This window comes from Amphiprion ocellaris, chromosome 14 (assembly GCF_022539595.1).
Source record: "Amphiprion ocellaris isolate individual 3 ecotype Okinawa chromosome 14, ASM2253959v1, whole genome shotgun sequence".
In the NCBI taxonomy this organism is placed as follows: domain Eukaryota; kingdom Metazoa; phylum Chordata; class Actinopteri; family Pomacentridae; genus Amphiprion; species Amphiprion ocellaris.
This window is the reverse complement of record NC_072779.1, coordinates 10,910,340-10,924,022: the sequence shown is the minus strand read 5'-3', so window position 1 is coordinate 10,924,022 and position 13,683 is coordinate 10,910,340. Positions and strand designations below refer to the sequence as shown.

The 13,683-nt window shown below is 41.3% G+C and overlaps 1 protein-coding gene across 1 annotated transcript in view; it reads right to left on the bottom strand.

Moving 5' to 3' along the window:
• frem2a (FRAS1 related extracellular matrix 2a) overlaps positions 1–13,683 on the bottom strand; it is a 63,032-nt gene that overhangs the window by 33,462 nt on the left and 15,887 nt on the right. Inside the window, exon 3 of the mRNA XM_023266376.3 lies at positions 7,775–7,921. Within this exon, the coding sequence (XP_023122144.3) occupies positions 7,775–7,921 (147 nt within the window). The remainder of the gene's footprint in view (positions 1–7,774; positions 7,922–13,683) is intronic.

Here is a 13,683-nt window from a genome sequence, read left to right as displayed (position 1 = left end):
ATGACACGCATATAAAAAAATGTTTAGAGACTCTGTAAAGACTTGCTATTGACTTTCATAGTGCAGATCTTGCTATTTTAACTTTAACTGTTGAAGATTAAGTCTGAAATTTCTAATTCAATATCGATTCCAGCTCTTTGGGTCACACTGGTAGTCACTGATGACAGATTTTAACAAAAGAGCTCACAATATTTCATTCATCGGACAAGCTTATCGATCACTCGGGTTGGCAAAAGGGTGGCCTTCAGCAGTTATTCTGTCACAGCACAAAACAAATGACAGTTTTTGCAAAGAAGACTGACAAAATCAACAACAATGTCTGATACGGTAATACTGAAGTAACGACAGGTTGTTTTGTGCAGAAACGTATGCATGCAAGGGGTCTGATGTTCTGGTTTTACAAGGATACCTACAATATAGAGAACAGTTGGGATACGCTGAATGGCTATCAGTGAAAATGTAGGGTATAATTTAATAAAGGATTCCAACTTTAAAGAGGTCAAAGCTGGTAAAGTTTGCTCCTAACTGGTGGTTTCTTCCCTGATGAACAGTTGATCCACATCAAACAACACACATGTGCACCACAACATGCCTACAGGAGAACGGAAGTGTTGATCTTAAAAGGGTGGAGCCTCATTGTGCCACTTTTGCTGGACTCCCTGGAGGGAAGAGACACGCCTTTTACTGGGGTCGCACTGGGGTTCCTCCCAGCAGGAGGATATATACCTTCTCGGGGGCTTTTGATCTCTCTGGCGCTGTTCCTCAGAGCTACAGACCCTGTGTTTGTGTCTCTGTAACACACACAAACTCACTGATACAAAGAGCTTCTCAGAAACACACAAACCCTTTTTATAGCTGCAAACTTTCCTTCGCCCCCTTTTTCTGTTTTTCCTGTGTCGTAGTTTCTTTCACTACTGAACCGAAAACCACAGTAACCTGAGTTTGGCTCAATGTAAAAATTTACAATTGATCAAAAAATTCACGAGTGCATGTTCATTACACCGTGAAGCTCATTTCATATCGAGGCGGCAGAGGTGGACATCTGCAGAAAAGAGGTGTAGGGGGCCAACAGCTTCTGTTCTCTCCTGCTGAAATGCAATTATCTGTTCATCCACCCTGCTTGGCAACAAAATTGAGGCTGGAATACATCCCGCTGGAGATGATATATCTTAACCTGGCAAAAGTACACCTCGTTAACAATTCTCCATTTATCTCCCAGGGCAAGGACAGACCAGAGAAGGACAGTGGAGAAAGAAAAAGTGAGTCTTCAAGGAGTGAGCTTTGACTTATGCAAGGAGGAAAAAAAAATATTAAAAAAAAGAAGAAAGAGAATTCAATTCCATCTTGATTCCCCATGGGGTTCCTCATATTACTCATACAGGAAAGACGACAAGAAGCAGGAAGGAAATGAAAAAGTTCAGCAGAGGAGAGGAGAGGAGAGGAGAGGAGAGGAAAGGAGAGGAGAGGAGAGGAGAGGAGAGGAGAGGAGAGGAGAGGAGAGGAGAGGAGAGGAGAGGAGAGGAGAGGAGAGGAGAGGAGAGGAGAGGATGTGGGCATCTGAGAAATGGGGGGAACAGATCAAGAAGATGTAATAAAACAAAGACAGGAACCAGCAGAGATGCACTGCAACACAACAGCCAAACACAGGATACACACAAGAAAGCGAGAAAATAAAGACAGAGTAAAGAATAAACAGAGAATGAGCAGAGCGCATGAGTGGGACAGAGGGAAGAAGGCTGATAAAAGGCACAGAAATATAAGACATAGAATCCATAATATCGAACAGAGCCTATGGCACAGGCCCGGGGCTATACGGCAAGTTAGGGAGCCGGAAAAAGGGAGATGATGTCTTTGATGAGTAAAAGCAGGTTAGGAGCAAAAGGACCTGACATGAGGTGAGGCGAGATTATAGATGAAAGGGAAAGAGCGTGAGAGGATTTAAGTGGATTTTTGTTTTTTTTTTATGCGAGGTGAGAAAGCAAGCAGTAAGCCTGAAAACAGCAGTGGAAGAGTCCAATCTAATCCGCATGCTCTTGTCCGGCCCTGTTCTGCCTGAGCTCTGCTTTGCGGGGGCATCTTTGAACCTTGATCTTATCTCGGCGTTCCTCCTTCACTGATCCTCTCTACCTGTACGTCCTGTTGTGATGGACCATGTGTAACAGCTCTCCTCTGCTGTTGCCTGGCACCACACCAGCTTTCATCAGCTATCCCTTGCAACAGCAGCGAGCTTCTGGCAACATCGCCGTGTGCCTTTCTGCCTGGTTTTCCATCCCTGACACACTCCTCGTCTAATCGAACGTAATCTACCCATCTATCTGTGCATGCACTGCCCACATGTACCAGGAGTTGTTATGTGGATGTTTTCATTTTTACATTCTTTTCATTAGTTTTGTTCCTATATCGACTCGATTTTTCTTCTGTCATTAAGTGTTGTTTCATTTGCAGCTCTGGCTTTGTTGTCAGCTTTGTTACAACTTCGAAATTTCCTCCATTAGCACGACCACACACAGAGAAAAGATTAGAAAACTCATGTGTTTAGTGGTTTTGGTTAACTTTAGCATATTGGATTTGAATTAATTGAAAAAAGTTTGGATAACTGATTAACCCTTATAGTCATTCTACAACAAAATGTCAGAAAGTTGGTACTTCTGGTCTCTCAAATGCAAGGAATTGTTTTTTTTTCTGTCTTATATAACTTTCAGTCATTCGCCTGACTTCAGTCCGGTGGATGCTGCGTTTAGTAAGTCCAGACTGACAATTACTTATATGAATGTGTACGTGCTGTTGATGCAGATGTGAAAACTTCGAAATAAAGCCGATTCAATATATACTTTAAACTTTAGTTATTATTTTTTTTCTAATACAATGTGCTGGAAAATGTGTCTCAAGAACAACTTTCATACTTTTATACATACTTTCTGACTGAGCTGTATCACCAGCGCCAGCATTGTCATAGCTTGTGGATTTAATATTTTGACAACAGAGTTTAAATAGTAAAGACATCTTAATAAATAGATCTGTTTGGGTGAATGATTTCTGATTGTAAAAGGTGCCTTTGTAGCTAACATTGTTTCTCATTATCATTTTCTGTTGTTTTCTCTTCCACGTGTAAACCAGAGGCAACAATACAAAGGAGTCCACTGCTACTTGAGTATCATCAGCAATATTTGTCAGCTAACTGACAATAACTGCTATCAAGACAAAGCGAAGCAGTCTTTGCAGAGGTCAGTCAAGTGCGTCCTTCAAGCATGACTGCCAAACTTTGCACTGTGGCAACATTCAGAAATCATTGAGGCACGAGCCAAAAAACATAAAAGCTAAGTTAGTCAGAAGAACCACTTTAAATAGGAATCGAGGAAAGTTATAACTAACCATTTTCAGGTTTTCATTCAGTGTCGCCTTCAACTGGACCATATTTCAAAGACAGCGCTTGAGCAGACCCACACGGAAGCAAACACACATTTTATTTGAGTCATGAGGCAAAATACTGTTGCTAGAGCGACTCAAGTTTGACAGTGTAGAACATGCACTTATTTTCTTAAGGCAACAATAAAAACAAAAAGCACAAAAAGCTCTTTCATATTGATGCATTTTAGCACCACGTCAACAGACCAGGTTAGACGTTCCTTTAAAAAGCTGGTTTGAAAGTGGATGTGTGTGTGTGTGTGTGTGTGTGTGTGTGTGTGTGTGTGTGTGTGTGTGTGTGTGTGTGTGTGTGTGTGTGTGTGTGTGTGTGTGTGTGTGTGTGTGTGTGTGTGTGCGTGTGTATAAGTGTGTATTATGTGTGTGTAGTGAGAGATAACAAGGTGCTCACACACCAACTGTGCAAAGAGATGAGAGTCAGAACGCAAGCTTTCATGTGTGCCCAAGAGATACACTCAAAACCTTCTCAAACAGGAATTAAATATGCACATGTGCAGACACACACACTAGCACACACACACACAGGTAGATAAGTGTTAAAACTTATATAAACTGCTGCATTACGATGCTAACACCTGGCCATATGATTAACCGGGATCAGGATGATGATGAGAGGTGAGAGAGAGTAAAAGCTGCTTAAAGCTGCTTCTTCTCTCAAAGCAAATGGGTTGAAGCATCACAAAGTCAGGGGGGCATTCAGGGACAACATCATCATCATTCTTTTTAACCTTTGAACCTGCATAAACACAGGTACAAGCACAAAAACATGCTAGGCTGTTCTTCCCAACATCAAATCACCTCCATCTGCTGGGCAAAAAGCTTATTAGAAACTCTGGCATTGATGTTTGTTTAACTGGCTGGATTTGAGAGTTGAGCAACACATGGCAATGTGTTTTCTGCCCACTTAGTGCTGAAATGAGTATTGAAGACACTGAACTTACTTTTAACTTTGAGTTTTCTGATGACTCACTTATTGTCAGTCTTTTGAACATGGGCAAAATATTCACTCTGTCATTATTATCTGCTGTGACAAGACATTTTACAGCCCATTCAGTGAAAATCTATTTTTTTGTACCTTGTTAACATGTCCATAATGTCTTTTCCATATGCTTGGAAGACACTTCATGAGCAAAATAAACAGTCAGCACCATGGCTAAGTATTTCTGACTTGAATCAGAAAGTGTGCCAGTGCTGGTCTCAGTGTTTCATTCTTGACAAACAATCCTGCAGCGTAAAGTTTGGGAATATCATTACTCATCTTTTGAATTGGTTTCCAGTTGGAGCATCCATCCATTCATCTATCTATTGCTTCTGTTTATCCAGGGGAGGGATGAGATATGTAATGCTCCAGGGGAACTCTGGGTCTACCCCAGGGTCTCCTCAAAGTTGAATGTACCAGGAAAACCTCCAAAGGGAGGCACCCAGGAGGGATTTTAATCAGATGGTCCGGCCGCTTCAGCTGGCTGCTTTCTACACAAAGGAGCAGCGACTCTACTATGAGCTTCCTACGAATGCTTGGTCTCCTCACTTTGTCTCTACAGCTGAGCCCAGCTACCCTACAGAGGAAACTCATTTTTACTGATTGTAGCCTTGACCTCATTCTTTTGGTCACTACACAGAGCTCATGACCACAGGTGAGGGTTGGAACAGAGGTAGCCTGGTAAATCGGCTCAGCTCCCTTTTCACCACAATGGTCCAATATAGCACTGCAGCAGGACATTACTGCTGGTGATGCACCGATCTGTCTGTCCACCTCACGCTTCATTTTACTGTCATACATGAACAAGATCTCATCATTCTTAAACTCCTTTCCTTGGGGCAGCAACTCATCCCCAACCCAGAGGAAGCAAACACTTTTACAGTGTTTGAGCAGAGTTCTAGGTGAGTTGATGTGCTGAAACTGCAGTAAGCAGCAAAAGGGTGGGTAGAGAAAGAGGTAGGGATTATATAGATCCACACATTTTAGAGCAAGCAAGGGTGTAGAGGTATATCTACACCATTTAAAGGCTCGAACGGCTTATTTGCATGATAAAAACATCTAAATATTTAATTTTGTAACATGAAAACGAGTGTAGTTTGCATGTTCTCCCTGTGCATGCGTGGGTTCTCTCCGGGTACTCCGGCTTCCTCCCACAGTCCAAAAATATGCTGAGGTTAATTGATGATTCTAAATTGCCCGTAGGTGTGAATGTGAGAGTGCTTGTTTGTCTTTGTATGTAGCCCTGCGACAGACTGGTGACCTGTCTAGGGTGTCCCCTGCCTTCACCTGAGTCAGCTGGGATAGACTCCAGCCCCCCCCACGACCCTAGTGAGGATTAAGCGGTGTATAGATAATGGATGGATGGAAAACGAGTGTTTAATGATTTAATAAATGACTGGAGAGTACTTTAATATAGCTAAAGGCAAAGAGGTGCCATTCGCATGCTACATAGGTTAGATCAATGAACTCGAAATTTAAAAAACAGGTTTACCTTGAAGCAAGAAGTGTAAATGTGCATGTTCTGTTTTTCTGTGATAACACATGCGTCATATTGGAAAGACTCATTTCGAGTCATACATTCACCTGCATTGTATTTCTTTGGACTGTGGAGGAAGTGGGAGTACAGCCGAGCAGCAGGTTCAAACCCGGAACTCTTTCAGTGTGAGTCAACATTATACTAATCACTGCATCACCACGCTGCCTCCTACTCAAAATAGCACTGTGGTAATCAGACTAGCAATATTTTTCTTACTATTATGAATCATTTCACAAATTGAAAATATGGCTGGTGAAGAAAAAAAAGGTGCACCACACACTGCAAAGTTTTGCTTTGCACTTGAGTTAGCAGGCAAAGAAATAAAGGCAGTCGTGAAGAAGAAGAAGAAACTTCACTGAAAGGACAAATGCCCATGCGTTCAATAACCAGTGGTTAGTCAAACAGTGAAAAGCCCTTCACTGCAAGAGCTGCAATGGTCAGCTATAGACTGCTGGAAAAACTTACTAGGACCTTGGTGTGTCTGAGCCTTTGGGAACCTTCAACACAAAAACTATCAGCAGATCATCATTCTTTCATATCTAGAGCCTTGCTTTACTTAGAGACAAAGAGAAAATGAGGTGGACTGTAATAGTAATGACATCAGTGTTGTTACTTCATCACCAGCTTGATGTAATCTCACCAGCATATAGAAGGATTTCTACTGCTTTTTGATATATGCTGGCTTTGATGTGTATACACAGCCTTACTTGTCCATTTGTGAGGAGTAAGTTGAACCCTGAACATCAAGGAAACAGCGTGTCACAAGCAATCTTGTGAAGACAAGATATTGCTTGACATTGTTTTCCGCTACGTGATAGAAAAAAAAAAGGTTACAACTCTGCACATGGCATTACACTGACCTCCCAGCCAACCTATCTGGGCTTTGAAAAATCATAAAAACATTCTTTTTTCAAACTCTGAATTGGTCCAAGGCCAAAAAAAATTACTTTGACTAAGAGGATAAATGTGGTTACAGTGTTGAAAGGAAACGTTTGGCTTCAATCGTTGGGGTTTGTTTAGTGTGCAAATGGTGAGGAGTATTCCACGGATGCGTGAGGTACAAAAGCTTTGCAATGAAACAAATGACAGAACTGTGCATCCCATCAATAAGGAAAACATTAGAAAATAAGGCACTTTACTTTTGTTACATAGGAAAGACGGATGTAGAGCTGTGAAAAGCTTGACATTTGCAGTAATGTAAAGTAATGCAAGTTTAAGAAATCCTACAGAAAATAAGACAGTGTGAAACTGGCTACAGCCATGCGAGTAGCTCTGTGAAGATGTACTCTTTGTTCCGAGGTAATGCTTATATGATGTGTTAATATGATGTTTGGCAGTTACACTGTTTACCCAGCTTTTCTTCAGCGCGTTAACATTTAAAAAATAGCACAAAATAAAAAGTGGGAGGCTGATAGAAATGCAATTTGTTTTTAAAGTATCCAAAAACTACATGTTGGACAATTGAACAACTCAAGACACCACCAAATTTATTACAGTTCATCTAGAAAGGGACAAGAATGCATGCACCAAACATCATTTCAATTTTTCCAGTAGTTGTTGACATTTTACTCAAAACTAAAATCGTCAACGTCAGAGCAGGAGTAGATGAAACATCACCAAATCACTGAAGTATTTAGGATTTTTTCATCTGGGCACTAGGAATGTCTGAACAAAAGGTTGCGGTGATCCATCTGGCAGTTGTTGTGATATTGCCATTTGGACTAAAGTGATGGACCGACATCACCATCAGAACCATCACGCTAGTGTGGCTAAAAACAGAAAGTATATCATCTCAGATCAAAAAGGAAGAGAGACAGAAAGACAAACAGACTAACCGATGAAAGATGTCTCTCCCAGGTAACCTCTGCGTCTGAGCACCACGTCCAGGAACTTCTGCTCCTCGTCCACCACGTAGTACTCTTTCTCCAGAGAGATCCAGGCCCAGTCCAGACGAAACTGCTGCCCCGTCAGCTTGTTCCCACCTGCACAAAATACACAAGAGCACAAAAGCACTTCACACCTGATTGTAAGCATGTTTGAGCATGAAGTTTTTTAAAGTTTCATTAAAAAACCATCTCATGCTAGTATTTACCTTAATGAATTCATTTGAATTTTGTTCCTTCTCGATGCAAGTGTCAGTGTACTGTTTATCTAAAATCTTTTGGGAAACGCTTTTTGTACCGAGGTGGGTCTGAGCTTATTTATTGCACTGATGTAACATGCAAATGCTGCATTCAATATTCTGTATAAAACTGGAGAGAATACCATGAGGGAAACTCTGTGACTCAGGGAGGCAATTAGTGTGAAGCTGCAATGAAGAAAAAGGGTTTTAATTATTTTCAGTGAGCAGTTCAACTGTTCACCAGACATCTGCTGCAGAACATGTACAGATTAATAAAAAAGAAATCGCACAATCTTACTTAACCCGCTCCGTATCTAACAGGGTGCTAAAAGTCTAAATGTCCCTTATTGAACTGTACTTTTTCCCCTCTCCTGAGGATCTGACCATGCCAACCAAACAGCGTTATTAAGGGAGAGTTTGCAGAGAAAATGCTCATGTTGGTGTTGGGCTAATAGAACTACTCAATACCTGCCACCTCAACAAGTAGACAGGAGGGAAGCTACTTTGTATGGCTGATTTACCCACCTACTGCTGGGGTACAGGATGTAGTGCTACAATACTGAATGGAAATAATGAGAAAGCATTGTAAAAGCGGAACAGAATAAACGGAGGAGTTTTTTTTTCCTTTTTTTTCTTGCTTTTGAGTAAGGATGAACAATGCCTGATGCTACGTGGCATTCCGGTAGGTGCTATTATAGTGTCTGACCGTGTGTTTTACGGGCTGAGGGAAAAGCAGAGGGGGAAGAAATGTTATGTGTAGGCTGTTAGAAAGGAAATCTCATTTAGCTCTATTGAGACAATTTCAAAGTTGTTTGTTCTTTCAGGTTATTTATGCATCTTAAAGGCTGAATCAGTATGGCTGCTGAAAGGACACAAACCCTAGCACTTCACCTCCATCATCACAGAGGTCAGGAACACAGGCGAGGCAGCTTGCTGTTCAAATACCCCTGTGCAAAAAAGGTGGTGCTACTCTGTGACTCTGATAACAGAAAAAATACAGAGGCATATACTCGCCTCGACAAGGAAATAATCATATACAGTGTAGTAAAGAGTGGAGATGATACCTTCTACCTCCACATTCAGTACACGTTCAGGTTTAACTCCTTGTTAGAATAAAGCTCCAACATGGTTTGCAAGCATGATGCTAAAATGTAGAAGAGGTGAAAAGTTCAGCACCTTCCAGATTGGCAGACAGTTACAACATGCAGATGTGAGGAGACAGCTAATATAATCAGAGTTCATGTAGCCTACAAAAAGCCTGCAGGCCAAATTCAGGCTTAGAGAGTGCAAATATAAAATCGCACACAAGCACATCTCTGCGATTCCGACTTCACTGCAGCCTGCAACCTTGACTTTCATCCCGGCTCACTGATAGTAAATGCAGCATAAGCTGCCTGAAATCTTAGTTTGTGAGTGTGTGTATGTATGTGTGTGTAAGTGTTTGTGTTGTGCATGTGTCCCGGTTCCTCAGTGTGACCTCTCACTGGGGGTGAGTAGCTGTGCACAGACATTAGGGATCTGAGTCAGTGGACTTCAGACTGCCTCATTCCTCCAGCCTTTTTGGAAGGATAAAAGACCTCTCACATGTGCTGACCATACAAAAAAAGCAGCTTTGAAATCATCCTCAATAGAGCTAAATTCACTTTGCGCACTCTTTCAAAGGCTTTCCTTACAAAAACTCAGTACAAGGGATTTTTTTTCTTTCTTTTTTTTTTTTAACCAATTAGGGATCATAGTTTCTGTGCAATAAATTTCAAAGATCAGGGCACTCTGACAAATCTGGAAAGAAAAACTTTGATGATCTCTGGATGGAACAATCACTCAGAGCTGTACTGTCAAATGACACGATTTTCTAACCACAGTGTTAATATCAAAAGGTATTAAAACCTACATGTGGAGTAAAATTGTACTTGCTGTTATTGTGATCTAAAGTTTGTTACTCTTGCCAGTCTTCTCCTTTTTTCTCCTAATGTTTAATATATGGCACTCGGTGTGATGCACATCATAATGTAAAGCACTGTACTGTATCTCATTTGAGTCCTTGTGGTCTGAGATCACAGACTGAGCTCCGATAATGTAGTTCAGTCTATAAAGTCTTAGCTAGATGATCAAACAATACAAAGCCGCATTGGCAGATCCCCAGTCATTATTTATTAGACTTGCATGATTAAAACTCCATCAATATTTCTATAAAATATCACAGAATCGAATTACTACATGTAATGTGAAAGGGTTGCTTGCAATGATGAAGCCATGAGGCTTTTAATAACCGGCCCTGCCTCTAGAGAGCTTAAAAGAGGCTATTTTCCATCTCTTTGTTTTGGTATGTGGCCTGAAAATGACTGTATGGTTCAGTCTCGATACTCTCATTAACCTCACTTTCAGCTGCGGTGGTCCACTGTTTTCAGAAAAAAAAAGTTTGGATATACCCACTGCATGCAACCTGTACTGTACGAAGCTATAGAGAGACAAAATTACCAACTAGATGATGAAGTAGAACAATGAGAAAACAAGAAAAGCACTCAGAGAGCGTAGTTGCCAAAATTGTTCATTCCTCAATTTGTATATTCAGAAATCACGGAAACACAGAATCTGGTCATTTAATATAGATCGACCCACAAACTAACTAACTAAATAAAAAATTGCCTTGCGTGAGCACAGGCATGTGTTGTACATGTATGTTATGGACAGATACTCAATTGCGTGACCGAAATATGTAGTGGATCGAGTGAATTGATGCAGGTAACTGACAGCGTTCAGTTGTTGTCATGGTTACGGTGACGCCGTGCCGGCCGCTATATCTCACAATGGGAAATTCTTAACAAATCCATGGATGCAGACTATAAGCTGCATCACTGCCACAATCTAATGAGGTGGTCCTTGTGTCATTTCTGACATTCCCTGAAAATTTCATCCAAATCCGTTTGTCCATTTTTGAGTAATGTTGCACACGGACAGACAAATTCACAGATTCACAGACAGACGTACACCGATTGTCACATAACTCCGCTGCGTTCCGTTGGCGGAGTAATTAAAAATCTAAGTCAGTTTCTAAGATATTCAAGGAGTAACCACAGTAAAATTGAAAGTTGAACGAACATTTAACTTCAAAACTGGACAGAAACGAGTCTCTGAATGAATGTCAGTGTTAGTGCTTGAGGCTAACCACATTTTTATTAAAAAATAATGTCTTTCAATTCATGTTGTAAAAAGAAAATGCTTATGACCATTCATTGGTCTTGAGAAGAACACTAGTACAACCAAAATGAAACACTGCAGTGTAATTACAAATCAAATAAAGTGTATTCTGAGTCGAAAACCAAACAGTGGAAATGTAAGATCTGCTTCCTGCTCAATACAATATCATTAAAAGACTATCAGTACAAGCTCTCACCCCACAGTAACCCACACCTGTCTTTTATCTTCCACCTTCTTCTTCTAAGGATATATAGATCCTCAACCTTTAAAGCAAACCTTCTGTGAGGCTACAATCATTCATTCAAAAGGGCATCAAAACGGGTGCTGCTGCCTTCATATAGGCCCAAGTATCTGCTCTGTTCTCCAGCATGCTGCAGGGACTAAACTAAAATCTTACATTTCGGACGTGGGAAGTTTTTCAAGTCATAAAACTTGAAGCTATATGTTAAGAGGCGTCACGGTTAAAGTCAAAGCAGAGAGTCTTAATAAATTCTCGATCTGATTCTCACTTGAGTCCACATGATTGGAGCGTACACGTCTGCCAAGTATGTTCTCTGTGTTCCGAAGTGAGAGGTCGGAGAAAAGAACAGCTTTTATCCAAATATAATGACACTCTTACTTTATCATAACCAAGCAAGCAACACTTGAAGTCACTTCTAGAAAGAAGCAATAACAGCCATTACTACACCAAGCAACAAAATCACCATTACAGCCACTTCACTTGGCTCGCAGCTCTCATGTCAGGCTAATATATGTCAGCAAGTGAAGAGAGTCGACTCTGTACATGGTGCGTTATAGCCTTGTTTGCGCTGTATGTTGCATTTAATTACCCTCTTGGGACAATGAATCATAATACTGCCAATCAAATAAACACATCATTTCTTTTTAAAGCACGAATGCATCAGTATCTCAGCCAATCAGTTGCTATCACTGCACGGCAAACGCAGATGGAACGCTTTTCCTGCGACCCGACGGCGACCGTGGGCTTAAAATTGTCACCGATTTCATGCTTGTTAAATAAACATAACACATTGCTGTGTAGTACATAAAGGTGGAACTGTCATTTTTCAGTGCTAATATGTGTGTGTGTCTGTGTGTGTGAGTGTGAGTAAAATTAGTTTCCTTTGTGCAGAGGCTGCTGGAGTAGAGCCAACAGTGCAGGATATTTAGTTTTAAAGCATCACAACCACATAAATAAATGTATATTTTTAAAATTCAAAACAAATGTGAGATTAGGCTCCTTTCTTCAGTCAAATCAGGGCTGCCTTGACTTTCTTGAGTTTTATCTATGTGTGTGTGTGTGTGTGCATATAAGAGACTTCACACTCAAAATCAAAGGAAATTTCTCCCAGCAAGACAGTGCTGTCTGCTGCGCAGTACATCTATTCTGCTGCCGGCGGTGTGGCCTTTCCCTCACTGTTACGTCTCCATCTGCCTTCTGTTCTCCTTTGTATGTGAGTCTCCAACTCCCAGTGCAAACCAGCAAACAAAGAGCTAAATTCACCCAGCAAACCCAATGATCTTGTGCGCGATGGAAAACTTTCGAGAAACGCTGGGCGAGGGAAGCAAACGCGAAACCTTGTGTTTATTCAGCTGGCAACATGTTCCCTTTCACAAACCACATACCATGTGAAGTGCTGTGGCACCCTTTTCTGCTGAAATAGACTGCCTACTATTTCAGTAGTAATAGGAGCCCACGCACCATCCATCTGACAGGAGTGCTACTCTACATAAATTCTGACAAAACGCTAACAAAACACAATATCTCCCTCCCCCTCAGGACGCTTCAGTACCTTTTAGTTTATCCCAACAGATGTGTGGCAGTCACTGTACTGAGAGGCTTGTTATGTGCAACTAGTGGTAAAGAGGATCAGAGAGACTGTAATGGACTCTGCACTCAGCTGTTTCTTTCTTACAAAGTGTGTGTGTGTGTGTGTGGGTGTGGCCTGGCATATAACAGATTGAATACATGTTATTTAGCAGCACCATAATCCAGTGTCTGTCTGTGTAGTGTGTGTGCTCTGTACATGTGTATCCAGCTACATTTACACCTCGCTCAAGGCGATCAGTGTGATAGTGGATATCTCCTGAGGTGTGGAGAGGTATCAGGCTGACCAGGAATGCATAGCCCTGGGCAAATACAAGTCTTTCATATGCTGGGATTCAGAGTCTCTGAATCATAACGTACATTCTGGACTGCTGCTTTGCATGTGCATATGCAAGTATTCAAAGAGTCAATGAATCACTTCATCGGACTGCAAATGTAATGTAAAGGCGAATCAGATTCTGTCGTTTGTGCATCAGAGAGCACAATGTGAGCCCATGGGTAACAAAGGAAGTGAAGTGCACATGCATCACCCCCACCCACCCACCCACCCACCTACAAGAGATAAAAGTGGCGTGCGAGAGAATAATGCATTGTTT